General features: G+C 39.2%; 1 protein-coding gene across 3 annotated transcripts in view; it reads right to left on the bottom strand.

Moving 5' to 3' along the window:
* STXBP6 (syntaxin binding protein 6) overlaps positions 1-20,613 on the bottom strand; it is a 91,354-nt gene that overhangs the window by 10,178 nt on the left and 60,563 nt on the right. For all 3 annotated transcript variants that reach the window (XM_035110310.2, XM_035110318.2, XM_060273175.1), the window contains exon 4: positions 12,424-12,589. In XM_035110310.2, coding sequence (XP_034966201.1) covers positions 12,424-12,589 — 166 coding nt within the window. The remainder of the gene's footprint in view (positions 1-12,423; positions 12,590-20,613) is intronic.

Below are 20,613 nucleotides of genomic sequence, written 5' to 3'. Positions count from 1 at the left end.
ATAAGCTATGGGCTCTTTAGCACATAGGGTAAGACTTAACAGCTTAATATTATAAAAGTGAAAGTGGCAACCCAGTGTACAGTTAGGCTGATTGATTCCCATTGATTTGAGAGATTTAAGCAGTATAACTGTGTACAGGAGAGCAGCCAATGAGACATACATGAATTGAGAGATAAATGCTAACTGAGTTAAGTGGAACGGGAGAATTGTATGACGTATTACATGAAATGTGAAATTAGCTTGACAGAAACAAACCATATACTGCTTTTTAGCTTTTCCAAATAACTGAACTTACATGATCGATATAAAAGGTTGTATATTGTCTCCCTGCTTATTTAACTTATATGCAAAATTCATCATGCGAAAGGCTGGACTAGATGAATCCCAAGCCGGAATTAAGATTGCCGGAAGAAATATCAACAACCTCAGATGTGCAGATGACACAACCTTGATGGCAGAAAGTGAGGAGGAATTAAAGAACCTTTAATGAGGGTGAAAGAGGAGAGCGCAAAATATGGTCTGAAGCTCAACATCAAAAAAACCAAGATCATGGCCACTGGTCCCATCACCTCCTGGCAAATAGAAGGGGAAGAAATGGAGGCAGTGAGAGATTTTACTTTCTTGGGCTCCTTGATCACTGCAGATGGTGACAGCAGTCACAAAATTAAAAGACGCCTGCTTCTTGGGAGAAAAGCAATGACAAACCTAGACAGCATCTTAAAAAGCAGAGACATCACCTTGCCTACAAAGGTCCGTATAGTTAAAGCTATGGTTTTCCCAGTAGTGATGTATGGAAGTGAGAGCTGGACCATAAAGAAGGCTGATCGCCGAAGAATTGATGCTTTTGAATTATGGTGCTGGAGGAGACTCTTGAGAGTCCCATGGACTGCAAGAAGATCAAACCTATCCATTCTTAAGGAAATCAGCCCTGAGTGCTCCCTGGAAGGACAGATCGTGAAGCTGAGGCTCCAATACTTTGGCCACCTCATGAGAAGAGAAGAATCCTTGGAAAAGACCTTGATGTTGGGAAAGATGGAGGGCACTAGGAGAAGGGGACGACAGAGGACGAGATGGTTGGACAGTGTTCTCGAAGCTACGAACATGAGTTTGACCAAACTGCGGGAGGCAGTGGAAGACAGGAGTGCCTGGCATGCTATGGTCCATGGGGTCACGAAGAGTCGGACACGACTAAACGACTAAACAACAACAAATGATCGATATAGATTCTATTTTCATCCTTTGTTGTTGTTTTCATCCTAGTTATTCATTTATATACTGTATCTGGTAACATGCATCTAACAGTTGCTAACAGTCAGATAATGTCCTTAATAGACAGAACTGTGCGTACAGAGTGAAAGACAACAAGGAGAAACATGAAAGTGTGTCATTAAATCTTAACTTATTTAATCAATGCTCCAAGTGTGTTTATGGTTTTTAAAGAAAAGTTTTTTGTTATTTACCCAATGCTGCCTGTACCTTGTGTGTGGATCATACGAGAGTAAGCTATCCTGAAGTAGTTTGGTTATCCCTAGGTTCCTATACAGCACATCATTCAACAAAACTACATCTGTTAATATGGCAGCTTTTGAAATTGTAACTGTTAATCTATGCATATTGAAATGTGTTATCTGGCAAGCTAAGGTATAACTAACAGCCAGGGTATATTCAGAAAAATGCCAAGCCATGTACCCATACTATGCAACCCCCATGCAAAACGGTCATTGCATATACAGTATTAATTTTGTTAAAGGTTAAATAAATTTTATTAAACAGGTAAGCAAATAAATTATGCATTAATAAGGACATATAATATGGCCTAATATAAGGACATATAATATGGCCTATTATTTGATTAGTAATGCTCAACTAGAGCCATTTAAACCACAATGGCTGTATTCCTAATTCATTCTACCTCCATAATGTGGACTCAACCGACAAGTCTTCCACAGTGCCGCCATTCTCTCATTAATTCTGCACTAGGTATCAAGTGGCCCAAGCTAAGTAGTACAAACAAGAAAGGCTACAGGGAGGTTTCTCTTTTTCTCCACTGCACACATTTCAGAGACGATTTAAAAGCAGAGGTGCTTCAGTATTGCCTGCACTGAACAGTCATGTAGCATAGCAGCAAATCCCACAAAATCACGCACAACTGAAACCACACTGTAGCTGTCTCAGCTTTCTGTCTTCCTTGCAGTGGAACAGGGGGGACTATGTCACGGGCAGTAACTTGGAAAGAGCTGCTACAGTGCTGGGTCATGACATTTAAAGCATTAAACCATTAATTTAATTAACATTACCCCTCAATAATGTAAAGAGAACATAGGACTTTCATTTATAAGCTTGTTTACCTTTGCAACAAACTTGTAAGGAAGGTAGATCATGGAAGGCAGGTTAATTCCAATTTTTTTAGGTTGGAGGTAGAAGCTGAATGACAAGTGGTAGTGTCCACCTAACAGATCTGTACTTGAGCAGGCATTTAAACTCAGGTCTGAGTCCTACATGAGTCAACCAGACAACAAAGGCTCACTCAGCTGATCAGGCAGTTTAGAGAGGACCTGCAAAAAGTGCACACCTGCCTCTCACAATGAACCTAAGCCTTGGAGACTGGGCTGGAGAGGGTGAGAGCAACACACCCAACACATATGCCCAAGATGGCATTTCACTAGCTATGCCATATTCCTCTCCTCATCAACAGGGACTGAAATTACGAAACAGATTTACAAACCATGGTTTTATGGTAATAATAATCACTAAAGGTTTATTACATTTATTAAGTGGACATCTCAGTGGTGTTCTTGTCCATTGCCAGAAAGTAATTACCGTACTAATATTCTAAGCACCAAATGTATTGCCTGGGCATTTTCGTTATGTGGTTAGCAATTCCAATATTAGAATTCTGGCTCCTAGATTATTTATTGTCAAAATAAGGATCTGGTCAACAACTAATCAGAATAAACTAAAAGAAACCAATTATTCAGGACAGCTTTGTCAGTAATAGCTCTGAAAAAAATGCAGTGTATGTGTCTCTTTTTCCCTTTTTCATTAGTATGTTATGTGTTTTTGTGTTTTTATATTGTAAACCGCCCAATGATCTTCAAAAGGACACAGTAGGAATGGTTCTGAGTTCAGGGTGTTGCCAATAGCTATCTAAATTACAGTGAAAAAGATACTAGAGAGAGACTGAATCAATGAAGGACAGAGACAAGAATAATAAGAGCTTAAAAACCTTTACTGAATAAATCTGAAGAAGGTTAAAGAAAGATGCAGCAATAGCATTGAAGGAACAAAATATGATGAAAAACAAGGTTAAATGTATTCCCCACAGATGAAAGATTTACAAGACTAAGTTGAATAAAAACTGAATAAAGTCCATATGAATAAATCCTAACAGATAGCTCCTTAATCAGAGAAATGGGTGTTTGTACCCACTTATGAAGGAAACAACGGACTGGACTCTGCATAGACCTGTGGCCACTAGATAAATGAAGACATTACTTCAACATTTCAATATTTTCTAAGTTTGTCTCCTCACCTTCCTGGAGAAATAACATGTAACTTTTCTTAAGAATAAAAACACACAAATCCCCCATATCCAAAACCAATTAGGCAAAATAAACAAAGGAGGCCAACAGGTTGAAATGACAGACTGAACAGATGGGTGGGGCATAAAACAACAACAACCATATCATGTACCCAAATAATACCATCATCCCACCAAGTCCTGCACTCTCATTTCATGCCAGTGCTTTATTATTTGCCCCGATGATAAACTTCACAGAGCATTCCTGGTCAAAAATTCATGAGAGGTTGAAACAGCTGTGGCAAAGAAGTTGGGAGAAAACACTGGCTAGCTCTGTAAACACTATTTATTTTCTAACCTCTCACTTCTTGCCCGTAGCATTTCACAGTAGAAACATTCATGCCAATATCCCTATTCAGACATCTACTAGTTTGGTTAAACAAACACATTTTGGAGGGAGGGAGAAAGAGTGTGCTGCCCTCTATCCCATCTCCACCCATGAGTTCAAGGGGGACTAATAGGGGAAGTCTCCTGTGAACATGGAGACTTCTGAGTGGCTCAGAACCAATGCGATTTTTATAGAAAAAGAAGTGCCAGAGCTCACCATGAACACCTCCCTTGTTCTTCTATAATGGCAATGGAGCCCACCTGGGAGGTGCATCTGTTGAGTTCCAGCAAAAACGTCCTGCTCAGAATTCTGGAAAATCAGAGTTCATGGAAAATCACATGAGAAATCTCCATGAGTACAAGAGGCTTCCCCCATTGCACAGATGTCTTTGAAAACATGGAGGGCAACAGAGCCACGGCTAAGCCAGCATGCTTCTATCTGCTCTCCTGCCCACAGGTATTTGCTTAACCAGGAAAGGAAATGCCTGAATTGAGATAATGGAGGCACAGGTTACCAGGATACCATGTATGTGCAGTCCTTGGCTCCAGACTGTTTCTGAGATTTGGGGGGGTGGCCCTGCTCCTGTCTCCACCTGTTTTGGTTTCCAGAGATTCCACACACAACATGTCCACAATATGGCAACTGATCTTAGCTCTAACAATGAGGCAACAGCTATATTTAGGTTATTCATTTTGGTTCATTAAGTTAGTAAGTGGAAGAAAACCAAAAACATGGTATACTGCCTAACCACTTTCTAACAAGGTGCTTTTCTGTGCTACTGAGAAGAGCAATGAAGCTTATGAACTCTGGCATGCAAAAATATTAGCTTCTGACAATGAAGCTTCAGTGGGATGCATTGCTTAGCATCTGCTAGAGCAAACTAAGTTGAAATTAACATACCAATTCGCTTGGTGAAATCGCCTTGACCCTCATCAGCTAAGCTTCTCAAATGTCTGAATTAAAGAAGCAGTGCTATATGAACACTTTAACCTCCTTGAATATCAGAGGATAAGGTGGTTTTACAATTAACATGAAAGCAAATTTTGCTGAGAAACTGTTTCTGTGTAGACCTATGCAACAGCTCCCCTATGAGATACCGTGTTTCTCACATTTTAAGACACCGTCTTATATTTATTTTTCCTCCAAAAAACACAGCACGGCTTATTTTCAGGGGATGTCTTATTTTTTTTTTGTCAAGCTTTTTTATTTTTTACTGGTATTAAGATTTCAGCCAGATGGGCAGGGTGTAAGTAAGTAAGTAAAGTAATAAATTAAAATCAAAATAATTACTACTACTACTACTACCGGTACTACTACAAGGTGTACCTTGTGCTGTGAGAAGTGGCAGAAGTCTGGTCCCACTCCCTGGCCACTGGAGTTCCTCTTAATGTGATTTATCTGCGAACGAAACTAGAACTTGCTAGCCCTGCAGTGAAGCAGTGCGAAATGGGCTGTTTCAGGCAATACTTTGTAAAGGTAAGCAGATCTTGAATTCTTCAGTTTGGGGAATGCCTCTTCTACAATGGCCCCTGCTGGGGTGGTGTGGCAACTCAAGCAAGTGTGCAAAGCAGGAGGGTATCCACTGTGAGACATGCAGGCATTTATCATGTTGCACCAATATTGCACTGCTTTATTGGTACAGAAAGTTAGTGTAGATGAATACCAGCCAGGAAACCCTCCAACATGCATTGCTTGCATGCTGAATGCATAGGCAAAAATCCCTTTAAATAAGATGCCAGGCTATGTTGAATCCTAGGTGGCGTTATATGCCTACTGAAACATTTGATCGCCTCATTTTTAACATGGTAGCTATCACTATCAAGCACAAACATACTGTATTAGGTTACTTACAGTGGAAACAGCATGTTCCAGTGGAAGTTAACGTTAAGGCAGATTATAGGGGTCTCGATACCTCTCGATACCGATTATGATATTTTAAAAATATTTATAGTAATAACTAAAAAGAACCTCTGCTGGAAAAGTAACACATTAGTAGCGTGTTATTGTTGGGATCATAGCTGCCAAGTTATCCCTTTTTTACAGGGATTTTCCCTTATGCTGAATAGGCTTCCTCGCGAGAAAAGGGAAAACTTGGCAGCTATGGTTGGGATTCGTCTGTCTCGAGAGACAATGGAGTGCTCCCCCAGGGTGAAGTCAAACTGCTGTGTTAGAAACAATGAAGTCACCTCTCCGGGATGCAAGCCTGGGAAGTGTGTATGGAGGTCCTGGGAGAGAGTTAATTTCCATGGCTGCATGTCACATTAAACTAGAACAAATTGGGAGGAGCGGCAGTAAGTCTCACTCTGCTTCTATCACATGAATGGGATGGGAACTTCAAGAGCTGCTTTCGGTTTCTTTGCATGTTGGTCTGCCTGGATCAGAATACACCAAGACTCATGTAAGATCAGCAGAATAAATTTTCTGCTCTTTTTAAAAAATAAAACAAAAAACAAAAACGTGTGTGTATGCACTTTTGAAAGTTCTGGTGAATTTAAAATCCAAAAGGATTTTTAAAACATGTGTTTTGCAAAACTATCACCATCACCATGTGGGCTATTTATAGGATGCTTTGCTAATCTAAGCCAATACTTGGCTGGTGAAAAGCAAATGACTCATTAACTATCACAGTGGCAAAATATCCTCCAAGGAAATAGAATTGGATAATCCATTAGTAACTCCAGCCAGCTGTCCAGGATAAAAAGGTTACAGGAAGCAAGGTTTCCACCCCCAAAACCACCTGTATTCAACTAGCAATTTTTTGCAACGTACGCTGGAGGAAAAAAAAGAACTAATTCAGGGAAATAAATTTGCACTCCAGAACTGCCCAACGTGATTTACATTGATCGGGCAACAGCCGTAAGTTATTCTGGAAAGGGACCTTTACTTATATCAAACATTAGCTATTCTCAGAGTAAAGGTAAAGGGACCCCTGACCATTAGGTCCAGTCGTGGACGACTCTGGGGTTGTGGCGCTCATTTCGCATTACTGGCCAAGGAAGCCGGCATACAGCTCAGGGTCTTGTGGCCAGCATGACTAAGCCGCTTCTGGCGAACCAGAGCAGTGCATGGAAACGCCGTTTACCTTCCCGCCAGAGTACCTATCTACTTTCACTGCGTGCTTTCGAACTGCTAGGTGGGCAGGAGCTGGGACTGAGCAACAGGAGCTCACCCTGTCGCGGGTATTTGAACCGCCGACCTTCCGATTGGCAAGCCCTAGGCTCAGTGGTTTAATCCACAGCGCTACCCGCATCCCCTATTCTCAGAGTACACCTACTGAAATTAATAGACATGGATAAGGTACATTGATTTCAATGGTTCTACTTTGAGTAGAGTTTTGTGGGATACAACACCTTGGGAAGAAGCTTCGTTGAACTAAGTTGGATTTACATCTGCCTATAAACACTTAGGATTGTTGCTTTGGATGCTTTCTAGGGAAATGTATATTTTGGAAACGTCAAGGGATTTGTTATGTTCAGAAACTGAGGGCCCCAAATAATAATTAAAAGTAGGTATTTTACTGTAGAACATCAGTTCAGAAAGAATTAAAGGCTCTTGACTTTCGTTACAGACTGTAACAGTGGCATTTCCAAATTTGAGGGATTCATCACAGAATATGCTGATAGTGTATTTTGGATATAAAACCCTCTTCTACAAGAGAGGAAAATTACTAGCGATGCTGTGCCAGTTCTTGGACCTTAGGGAAAGCTATGCAAAATAATGCTGAAATAGCAGCGCATAAAACTATAAGTTACTGGAGAAAATATTGTTGAATGAGAACCTTTCTTACCATCTACAATTTAATGACAGTCTCCTCAAATGAGCTATAACATCCTTCCACAATAAACCAGCTTCTAAGAATATAGCACAGATATCAGCTTTCTTAGAACAGAAGTAGGCTAACGTAAAATGATTGATTACACCAATTTGACCTAAAGTTAGCCAGTACGGTACAAAAATAATAATCAAGTAATCAGCACTAGTATCACGCTTTTAGCTTAAATAACCATGACCATAATAGTCCATAAATGCATTCTTTTCTTCATTTCTGAGTTAAAAATGATGACAGGAATGTACTCAGATAGGAATAAGTAACCTGAACCTACTATGGGATGAAATACTGCAAATAATGAAAAAGCTGCTAACTTTCCTGTCTCCTGTCTTGCTGTATTCTCACCAACTACCTATATGGTAGATGTGCCAATAGAAAAATATCTTGAACAGCAACCAGCAAAGGTATTGCTTTAACAGCAATCCATATGCACCTTGGGAATAATCACCAATGTTATCCAGTTTCACAATGCCCTAAAACAGTGGTTCCCAACAGGGGTCCGCGGACCCCCAGAGGGGTCCGCAAGATGCTATTAGAATAAAAAAATATATTAAATATATTTTGTATGATAACAGATTTTTTGTTTTGGCCGCTTCCTGCATGAGCAGAGTCTAGCGCAAAACTAGAATTAGATAGAGGCAGTAGTTCTGCTGTAGTAGTTCTGCTGTTAGGTGGCGCTTTACAAACACTACTGTTTTGCAAAGAGGCAGCGCGCACATTCTACTAACGCTCACCTCCCCAAGATGCTTTGCGCGCGTCGGCTTCATTTGTGCGCTACTGCGCAGGTACCCTGTCTTCTCCATTCCCCTCCCTCCTCCCTGGCGCGCGCTGCCTCTTTGCAAAACAGTAGTGTTTGTAAACAAACCTAATATTTCAGAAATAATGGACTCAAAGGACAGATTTAACTCATCTCATTAAGAACTGAAAATTAAAACTAACTGTATACTGATGGAGTACTCTGTTGTAACTGTAAAAAACGTATAAATATAAAATATAAAAAGACTCTTAATTTGGCTCTCACTTTTTAATTTTAGGATTAGGAATTAATGGGGGTCCTTGTCACAATAGCGGCTTGATGAGGGGTCCTTGAGAAAATTTTGTTGGGAACCCCTGCCCTAAAATGTAAGCAGCAAGAGGGAAGCCACAATGTTGATGTCAAAAATGCATGATGAGAGATATCCAACCACATCGTACTCAGGGTAGACCCACTGAAATCAATACTTAAGTGGATCTACTGGATAGCACCATTATTTGACATACTTCAAATAAGTTTTAATTTCTATTTTGCAGCAACTCCCTTAGCACAATTTCCAACATTTTAGGCAATGTTCAAAACTAGGATGAAATGCTTTCTTGACAGCTAAGCAACAACCTACAACAATTTGGGCAGATAACAAATTTGCTCTTTTTTAAAATGATCAATGCTCCATTGCAGAGGAAAAGTCACATTTTAAAAGGCATTTCAAGCAGAGATGCACCTTCCTCAACACCAAGCCTCAGTAAAAAAAAGGAAGAAAATAGCTGCTTTACTACAGAAATTTCCTAAACCAGAAAATGTTGCTTTTGCACCCAGCAATTGTAAGCAAAGTTTGTGAAATCTTATCTTGTTGGTGCCATGAGAAATGTTTTGGCAGGGCCTCTTGAGCCTGCAATGCTCACAACTTAATGGTCCATCTATTTAGGGATTTATATAGCACTTCAATTTGTCAAGTGCTTTATATCATAAGTCACAGCATCCCTATTGCAGATAGTGAGTTGAAGCTGACAAACTGTGGCTTTGCCAGGGCCACTCAGTAAATCAATATGTGCACTGGGATGGTTTCCAAAGGTCTACACACCAGGTAATGGCTCATTAAATAAGAAGACTGCCTTCTCATTTCCTAATTTTAAAACAATCTATCTGCACATGCATACCATTTCTAGGCAAAATATGCGCATTCATACAATAAGGGACATTAAAAAAGAATTTGAGGAGCACATTGCTAAAACCAAGAAGGCTAACTGTGGCAAGCTCCCTTAGTAAAGGAGGGAGCGAGGTCACGTTACTGGGTCTGAGTGGTTTAAACTTAGACACTCCTATCAGAAACAAATCTGAATTAAGAGATTCTGTGCCTGTGGAACTGTTTGCTGCAATTCAGCAACAAGGACTCTTATTGTTGTGGGTGTCCTATGACCATTTATTTCCTGAACTGGGGGGAAAATAAAGATGAGGGCATGATGGAAACAAAACTGTAAAGCACTCTATGAGGGATAAAGCTTAGTGGTTTTGCTAGCAAAGGTACAGTACTTAGTTATACAGATGTAATTAAGAACTTTACTTATTTCCAATAAATCAAATTGCTCCTAAAAACATCTCTAGTCCCATTCAAGGATCTCTTCGGTTCCAGAGTTAAACCAATGTGTCCTGCCTAACAAACCTCTAATCCCCCAGCTGCTTCTCTAGCCAGGCACCATTGGCCCTTTAAACCGTCAAATTCTACCTTTTTACTCTCTACCCATTCCTGATCTGTTGTTTCACCACTCTGCCATGACTGGATACAGGGTCTGTCCGTCACATCACCTACGTAAAAAAATATTTAAATACATTAGTACAGGCTTCCTCAACCTCGGCCCTCCAGATGTTCTGAGACTACAATTCCCATCATCCCTGACCGCTGGTCCTGCTAGCTAGGGATCATGGGAGTTGTAGGCCCAAAACATCTGGAGGGCCAAGGTTGAGGAAGCCTGCATTAGTAGCAGGACACTGGCTAGGGAAGCAGCTGAAACTCTGGATGATAAGGGAGTCAAATATGTGCTAGAAGAGGATACAGAGAGCAGAAAAGCTGAATGAATTCTGTCTTCTCAGTACAAGTTAAAGGGCAAATCCCTGTGCCTCAGCTTTCAACATAATTTCTTAAAACCTTCCTATACATTCTACCACCCCATTTTTTACCATTCCCTCCCATTTCTTTATCAATTTTCCACTGAATCTAATGTAAGATTATGGAAAAGAACAAAAGACAATGTTTAAGAAGTATGCATTGCAGTTCTGAGACTGATATTGCCCATATTATGTTACATGCCAAAAGCATTGTAAGAGGAAATGAGAAGGCACAAAAGATCCTGCTCCAGAATGATGTCACTAAAGGCTAATTTCTCAATGTAGATGCCAATGCTACTTCCTCGTGTTTGAAGCTCCAGCTTGCATTTGTGCCCATGGCCTTTCACTTGAGCAAGGAAGAAGGCATGAAGGGGACTAGACCTTTGGTGGATCTAGTACTTGCCCTGGATAGTTGGCATCAAGTGAAACCCAGGAAGCCAATTATTTAGAATAATTCAATCCAACCATCCTTTCCCTTTGCTTCCCACAATAAGCATTAAGAAGTTCTTTAACAGAGAACTTGTATACAAAAATGACTATAAATAAAAGGCTAACCATAGCAGTACCACCACCACCACCACCAAATATTCCTAATTTTTCTGGTCACATGGATTTAAAGAAGCATTTCCTATTGATAATACAGTGGTACCTCGGTTCTCGAATGTAATCCGTTCCGGAAGTCTTTTCGAGTTCTGAAACGTTCGAAAACTGAACACTGGAAGCGGAAGCCTCAAAACGGCATCCACGTTTCCTGTTCGACTTTGGAGACGCGTTCAAAAACTGAGGCATTTACTTCCGGGTTTTCGGTGTTTGAGTTCCAAAAGGTTCAACTATGGAGGCGTTTGAAATCCGAGGTACCACTGTACCTTTAACAAGAAGAAGTAAACTATATAATGCATTATGAATTATGTCATTTTGTATCTCTGAAGTTCAGTTGATCTTAAATTACAAGCAGCTCTGGAGCAGTTTTCAATTGTGCTGTCAGATTCTCTTTGGTGACCGGGAGACAACAAATAAGAAGTAAACTTGGTGCAGAAGTTTATGGGTAGCATGTTTTTCTCCAGCTGCTTTAAAGACTTCAATGGCCAATTCAATTAGTTGACAGCTAGCAAATCTGACTACAAGGGATTTCATTGGAAACAACCAGAAGATATTGGAACACATATATCACAAACCCTGGGAGAGTCAGACAAAGATTTCTGTTATCTGAAGCAACAACATGCACGGCTGCCCTTGCATGCTCTGCTGACATCAATTAAGGCTGGTACATAAGCGAAGATGTTTTGGCATAATAAAGCAGTGCATAAATGAAAGTGGCTATTGTTTGACAACACCCATTCTAATTTAGCTCTTTAAGAAACACTGGCAAAATCAATGTTTGCTAAATGGGAAAGAACAAAATCAGCAGAGAAAGGAATTAAATTTTCAGCCTTTTAAATCAATATCTGTAAGAAGTAAGACACGAACTGGAGGCAGTATCCTCATGCACTAAAGCACCACAGATTAAAGCCAGGAAAGAAATAATTATATAGGAAATATTTCTTCCAAGGTAAATTGCAGTTTTGAAACAAGAGGTACTACATACAAGTAGCTGGAAATCTGGGAAATCTAGGCTTAAGACCCATCAGATCAATTTATAAAATCTTTTATTTGGCTCAGATTTTGATAATTTCATGTAAACTGCTATGTTTACAACTGTCACTGAAACCCAGACGGATTGCCTCAGCCACTGCAGATTTTTAGGCATAACACATTAGAAGAATTCATTAGTATAATGATCTGAAATGAGCTGAGCCACCCATTCAAATCAAAACACAAAGACTTACCTCCAATAATTTTAGACTGGCAATTAATAAATTCTGGCTTTTTGTCTGTAAGGTACCGCTGACAGGTGTGATGGAGAATTTGAAAGAATGTACATTTTTCAGAGGCTGTGCTTGCTACCCATTGGTCAAAAGCATTTTCAAATAGTAAATCAAATTCTGGGGAATCCTAGAAGGAATAATATTAGAATTACAGGAGAAATACTTTAATCTTATAAAGCTGTACGTACTGCATGAGATTTTTTTTAAAAAAACAAAGCAAATGTTAAAGAAAATGATGTACACTGATTATGTATAGCCCAACTTCTTGCAACTTTTGAAAATGTATATCATGTATGCAATTCCATATTATAATGTAGAATATCATGACTAGAACTACTACAAAAGCCAGCAAAATTGCTAAAGGAAATTCAGCAACAGATGGCATGAGGTTGTTTAACCTGGCTAACTCCACTCCCATTTAATACGAAGAGTCAAACACCAGTTTACACTACAGTTAAGCCATACTGTATTTTGAAGGGGTAAAAACCCCCTGATTAAACCACAGTTTAACAATCAAATTATATATAAATTTTATGGAATAAAAACAATGCTCACAAGTGTTTTGCTCTTTCCCTGCTCTTGACAGGGGAAGAAATGAGCCAGAGTCTGACCTTAACAGTGTAAACCTGAGCTTCCTGTCGTGCCGCGCAGCCATTCAGTCGGGTTTCAGTTCAGCTGAGCTGAAACCGACGCGTCAAGGACTGGGCGCCCTGCTCCGGCGAAGCGGGCGCCCTCAGAAATCTCAAGAGGGGCTTCTTGAGAACATGGACGGTCCGGCAGCGCAGTTTTGCGGGCTCCCCCTTCCCCGGAAAGGCTTAATTTTGAGCCCCCGAGAGCGAGGGGGTCGGAGCTGCAGCGCTATGGTGGACACAGCACTCTCCTTGACAGCGTGAAGCCGCAGGACTGAATGGCAACAGCGGGCGATTCTTCCTAACAAAAGGCTAAAGAATGGACCGTGAGTACTTAGGATATTAATCTGACTTAATTTGGAATAAATTGGCCACGGATAAGGGGTTTAAAAGAAGGAAGCCAGCCCCTTTCTACTGATTGAAACGGCAGCAGCAAAAGTTACTGAAGCCGCAAAGACTTTTTTCTTTCTAAGACTCTTTCTGGAGAGCTGTCAAACCTCCCCCATAGAGAGGGGGGGGGGAGACGATTTAGGTGTACTTAGAGAGCAATTAAGCAATTAAGCAATAAAGATCTAAAGGGAGTCATTTGCTGGAAACGGAGGACCTGTCAGCTCAGCCAGAGAATAGAGGCTTTGTTAGTGTAACAATGCCTCAAAAGAACTGAAAAAGAGCTGTTGAAGTCTGCCTCTTTTTAACTATTTGTAAAATTGGAGACAGTGTTATTTGAGAGTTAAGGACTTGCCACATTGTTGGAACTAAGTTATATTAAGAAGACTGCAATAGACTTTGTTGGATTTTGACTATACCCCTATGGACAGAAAGAAAGTACTTGCCGCCTGTGAGAAAGGAGCCTGATTTCCAGCACCTACCCAGTTGTTTGGGTTACAAGAAGGTTTGATGACCTTGGGAGCCAGCTGGGGGAAAGTGAGTGTTTTCCAGCATTGCAGCCTCTGTTGGTAATACAGGGGTGTTTCGAACTAAGAGGAAACGAAAGTAAATTCCAGCACGTTGGCTGCTGTGTGGATTACAAAATATTTTGGGTTTTGGAGAAAGAGAAAGTGTGTTCCAGCACATCAGCTGCTGTGTGGATTACAAATGATTTTTGGTTTGGTTGTGGAAGAACTTATGTGATTTCCAGCACGTTGGCTGCTGTGTGGATTACAAAATAATTTTAAGGGCAGGAATCCCACTGGTCTAGCACGCTAGCTGCTAAGTGGATTATAAAATTGGGGACTCTGCAAAGAAGGCATCTCTTTGGAATTAGAGACATAATAATTGCATTGTGGATTACAGTTTTCTGGCTTGGAAAGGCACATTAGCTGCCTGGTGGATTACAAATTATTTGGCAATCATAAAGGTGGAATATATAAATAAAAAATGTCGGGCACCGACAAAAAAATGCAATTGAGAAGGGATTCTAAAGATCAAGCTTTTCAAGAGCAAATTTTGGAATTTATGAAAGAAAATAAGCAGAGTCTACAAAGTTTAACTAAAGAGGTAAAAGCCACCACAAAGTGTCTCCAGGAATTTAAAGAAGAATTTGGTGTGATGAAAAAAGATCTTCAGGAAGTTAAAACACAGGTCTCTGGTTTAAATGTGAGAGTAACAGACATTGAAACAACTAAGCTAACAGACTTAGAAAAGTTGCAGGAAGAAACACAAATTAGGCTTGCTTTTATTGAACTACGGGATAAGGAGAATCAATTAAGACTCAGGAATTTGCCGGAGCTGGAGAAGGGAAAAGGAGATTTGGGAGATTTAATCGCACAAGAATTTTCTGATTGGTGGGGCCTGGACAAAGAAGAGATAAAAGCCACTATTTTGAGGGCTTACAGAGTAGGCCCAAAAAAGAAAAAGGATTCCAATTTCTTGAATGACTGTATAGTGGTTTTTCAAACAAAGGAGCAAAGAGATAAGATACTAGGTCACCACTACCAGAAAAAATTGGAAGTTCTCCAGCATACGGTAATTTTGTTTAAAGAAACTCCTAAATTCTTTTTGGCTAAAAGAAATAAATATTTAGACCTGACAACGATTCTGACGAGGAAAAATATTTTCTTTAAATGGAAATTTCCAGAAGGCCTGGCATTTAAATACAAACAAAAAGAATACAAGATCCGATCGGTTGAGGATAAAAGAAGATTTTTGGAAAGCCACGCAGAGGATTTTAAATCACCAACTGGAGGAGGCCAAGGTTTGGGAGCAGGAGCTGGACCAGGAGCATTCGATTTAGAATTGCTGGCAGGAGCAGGAGCAGGGATTGGCGCTGGACCAGGAGACGAAGATTAAACTTTAAAGTAAAACAAGATGGCGTTAAGAGTACTTTCGTGGAACGTGAATGGACTAAATTCATGCGTTAAAAGAAGGAAGATTTATCATGTAGTTAAAAAACAGAATTTGGACATTATCTGTTTACAAGAGACCCATGTAATTAGGACTCATAGAAGAATTTTACAAAATAAGTTATTGGGCCAAGAATTTATATCTTCTGATAAAGTTAAGAAAAGAGGGGTAGTCATCTATGTAAAGGAAAAATATAACCCTAGACTATTGTTTAAGGATGAAACAGGGAGATATATCGCAGTGGAAATATCTCTGCAAGGCGAAAAATGTTTGATACTTGGAATTTATGCACCAAATGAAGCTAAATCAGACTTTTTCAAGAACATTCATACTGCGCTGTTGGAATATTTGGATTATAAGATCATAATGATGGGAGATTTTAATGGGGCTGTATCGACTATGATGGATAGAACTCAAAGACAAAAAATATCTAATGATGGCAAGCTTCCAAAAACATTCTTTGATTTGGTGGAGAATTTTGATTTAGTAGATGTTTGGAGGCTAAAAAATCCATTAGAAAAAGAGTTCACCTTTTTTTCGGACTCGCAAAAGTCAGGAAGTAGATTGGACTATATTTGGATTACAAAGGACTTATGTCCAAAAGTGACAAAAAGCGAGATATGCCCCAGAACTTATTCAGACCACAACGCAGTTTTAATGGAGTTAAAACAGTACCTGCAGGGTTCTTTTAGATGGAGGATGAATGACTCTCTACTGAGAAATGAGCAGATAAATAATAAGGCCCAGAAGATGTTGAAAGATTATTTTGAATTAAATCTGAACAAAGGACAAAATATTACAATGGTTTGGGATGCCGGCAAAGCAGTAATGAGAGGATTCTTGATTCAACAGAATACAATTTGGAAGAAGAGGAGGAATGAAAAGAAGGAAAAGATTTTAGACAAATTGAAAGAAAAAGAAAAAAAATTGAGAGATAATCCAAAAAGTCAGGAAGTTCAAAAAGAGATAAAAGCTTTGCAGGTGCAGTACTCCCAAATAATAAATGAAGAAATTGAATGGAAAATTAGAAGAATGAAGCAAAGATCTTTCGAATCGGCCAATAAATGTGGAAAATTGTTGGCTTGGCAATTGAAGAAAAGACAAAAAGAGAATACAATTATAAAGATTATGGATGAAGGAAAATCTATTGAGAACCCTGCAGAGATACGGAAATGCTTTACAAAATATTACAAACAGTTATATAAAAGGGAAAAAGAAGATTTAGATGGAATTGAGAAGTTTATAAAAGAAAATGGACTGCAAAAAATTCCAACACAACAAAAGAGCCTACTGAATGGATTGATTACAAGACAGGAGGTTGAAACAGCAATACAAGAATTGAAAAACGACAAAGCCCCAGGACCTGATGGACTTACCTCCAAGTACTACAAAACATTAAAAAACTGGTTGATACAACCATTAATGGAGGTAGCAAATGAGATTTTAGGGGGGGGCAAAGCACCAGAGACTTGGAAAGAAGCTTTTATCTCTCTGATACCAAAACCGGATGTGGATAAGACTCAGGTTAAAAATTACAGACCAATCTCCTTATTAAATGTGGACTATAAGATATTTGCTAGTATTTTGGCATCAAGATTGAAAAGGGTGTTGAAAGACTTAATTCATAAAGACCAGGCAGGATTCCTGCCTGGTAGACATATGAAAGACAATGTGAGAATTATAATAGATATTCTTGAGAGATTGGAAGTGAAAATAAACACCAAAGCAATGTTAATTTTTGTAGATGCCGAAAAAGCTTTTGATAATATCTCTTGGAATTTTATGAAAAGAAATTTTGTAAAAATGGAGGTTGGCCAAAACTTTGTTAATGGGATTAATGGTATTTACTCTGAGCAAAGAGCTAAGATTATTGTAAATAATGTGGTCTCAGAAGAGATAAGAATTGAGAAAGGAACAAGACAAGGGTGCCCACTCTCCCCCCTGCTATTCATTTCCGTTCTGGAGGTTTTGTTGAACATGATAAGGAACGATGATGGTGTTAAAGGAATTACAGTGGGTACAAAACAATATAAGTTAAAAGCCTTTGCAGACGATTTAGTACTGACCTTGCAGAACCCTGAACAGAGTGCAGTGAGAGTACTGCAGATAATTCAAGAGTTTGGCAGTGTGGCAGGCTTTAAGTTAAATAAAGGGAAAACTAAAGTACTAGAAAAGAACTTGACATTGCAAGAGAGACAGAATATAGAGGATTGCACAGGACTGAAGTGTGTAAAAAAGGTGAAATACCTAGGAGTTAATATGACGTCAAAAAATTTGAACTTGTATAAAGACAATTATGAGAAACTTTGGAAAGAAATCCAAAGAGATTTGGAAGTATGGTCAAGGTTGAAATTGTCCTTAATGGGAAGAATTGCAACTGTTAAAATGAATGTATTGCCGAGAATGTTGTTTTTATTTCAGGCCCTACCGATAGTTGACAAAATGAAATGTTTTCAAGAGTGGCAGAAGACACTGTCTAAATTTGTCTGGCAGGGGAAGAAACCCAGGATTAAATACAAACTTTTGACTGATGTAAAAGAAAGAGGAGGATTCTCCTTGCCAGACTTAAAGATTTATTTTGAAGCCGCAGCTTTTTGTTGGTTGAAGGAATGGTTTTTGTTAGACAATGATGACTTGTTGGATTTAGAGGGCCATGATAATGCGTTTGGTTGGCATGCATATTTATGGTATGATAAAGTAAAATTACACAAAGGTTTTAAAAGCCATATAATTAGGAAATCATTGTTTAATGTTTGGATTAGATACAAAGATCTATTGGAAAGAAAAACTCCTAGGTGGATCTCACCACTTGAGGCAAAGAAACCTAAAAGGACAAATATGGATGAGAATAGGTTGAAATACAAAGATATCCTGATGGAGGTGGGAAACCACTTTAAGTTAAGGCCATATGAACAACTGAAAGATAGGTTGAGTGACTGGTTTCAGTATGTGCAGATAAATGAAGCATTCAAGCTAGATAAAAAAATAGGATTCCAGACAGAAAAGTCGAAATTAGAAACGGAGTTATTAGAGACAGACTACAAGAATTTGTCTAGAATGTATAATTTGTTGCTAGAATGGCATTTGAAAGATGAGCAAACAAAATCAGTGATGATTGAATGGGCCAAGGACTTGGGTCATAATGTGATGATGTCGGAGTGGGAAAAATTGTGGAAGAAGGGTATGAAATTTACGGCTTGTACTGTGTTGAAGGAAAATTTGATGAAAATGATGTATAGATGGTATTTGACGCCGGTCAAGCTGGCTAAAATGTATCACAAAAGCGACAATAAATGTTGGAAATGTAAGCAGGATGTTGGCTCATTCTACCATATGTGGTGGACATGCCCTAAGATAAAAGGCTTCTGGGAAATGATTTATAATGAGTTGAAAAAGATGTTTAAAAACACATTTTTGAAAAAACCGGAAGCCTTTTTGCTTGGAATAATTGGGGAAGAAATCCCCAAGGACGATGTTAATTTGTTTATGTATGCCACCACAGCCGCTAGGATCTTAATAGCACAATATTGGAAAAAAGAGGAACTGCCTTCGAGGCAGGAATGGCAAATGAAAATGATGGATTATATGGAATTGGCAGAATTGACAGGAAGACTCCGGGACCAAACAAATGACAAAGTTTTAAAAGATTGGAAGAAATTTAAAATATACATAGGGTATGAATTTGAAAACTAGATTTTGAACATCCAGGAAAATAAAGAAGTTAAGGCAATAGGGAAATAATAGAAGATTGAAAGGGAGAAAATATGATAGATGATATAAAGATGAAATTTTTGAAGTGTTAAAGAGACTATATGATGGGTAAGAAGGATGATTTAGAAACTGCTACAGAAGTTTATAAAAAAGAAAATCAGATAGTAGGGAATTGGGGAAGCCAGAGGACAATGAATATTAAAATGGATTAGAGATGATATATATTTTTTTTGTTGTATTTTTGTATTTTTGTATTTCTGTATTTTGATGTTTACTTTTTGTATTTGTGTTCTGTATGTGTGTTGATAAAATGTTTAATAAAAAATATAATTAAAAAAAAAACAAAAAAAAAAAAACAGTGTAAACCTGACTCGAGGTTTGTTTTCTCCAAACAAGTCATGAATGCTAAAGCCAAGAACAAACCTTAGCCAGAAGCAAACCAGGATTCCAGGATCACACATCAAGGCAAATAAAATTGTGGTTTCTTTCCTCCTTCCCTCACATGGCATGGTCAGCCGTGGAGGTAAGAAAAATGTTTGTGTGTCTTAAACCACAATTAATTCTAAACCAGAAGTACCCAATGTGGTGCCTTCTAGATGTTATTGGAGTACAACTCCTATCAGCCCCAGCGAGCATGGCCAATGGCAAGGAATGATGGGGACTGAAGTCCAACAGCACCTGGAGGGCATAATATTGACTATCCCTGTTTTGAACTATGGCTGAATGCTGCAGGCAGTCTAGGCCATTGAACCCATCTGGTTCTGAAACGGCCATTTGTCAAGCTACAGTAGTATGATCCATCATCAGGTACCACACTGGGCCAGTGCTGCTTCGAAGAAGTAGGTAGATGGTCCTATCTGTGCCTCTAGCATGTTACCAGCAGGATCATCACTCTCTAGTAGTCCTTGCATATATGCATGGGGTCAGACATCACTTTGTCTCCCATGTACAAAGAAAAGAGACAGCAGGAAGAATGAGGGTTAAAAATGGTACATCTTGCTGAAATCTATAGGTTTTTTTTCTGGACTGCTTCTAGTGTTATTTACCATAAAGATAAAACGTTTAGTTAAGAGGACAAGTTTTCTTGCCTGGATATATTAATTTAATTAAATTCCCAATACAACAGTGGGGCAAAATAGTGGTTCAGATTACAGTGGAACCTCTACTCATGGCCACAATCCGTTCCGGAGGCCCGTCCTTATAGTGAAACAGGTCGCTGGTAGAAGCGCCGTTGTGTGCAGGCACATTCGGCGGAAGCCACTTCTGCGCGAGCGCGAATCACGGCAAACCTGGAACAGGCCTAAGTAGAGTGGGACGTGAATAGAGGTTCTACTGTATTACAAGAGGAAGTTAGCAGAAGTAGAGAACATGAAAGCCTAAAAGGTAGGGTTAAGTTTATTCACACACACTGGGATTCCAGACACTTCTTTTTCAAAGGTGAACAGATAAAAAAGTGGTGAAATCTAGA

This window comes from Zootoca vivipara, chromosome 1 (genome assembly GCF_963506605.1).
Source record: "Zootoca vivipara chromosome 1, rZooViv1.1, whole genome shotgun sequence".
Lineage (NCBI taxonomy): Eukaryota > Metazoa > Chordata > Lepidosauria > Squamata > Lacertidae > Zootoca > Zootoca vivipara.
The sequence above is the reverse complement of the archived record's forward strand: the minus strand, read 5'-3'. Positions and strand labels throughout refer to the sequence as shown.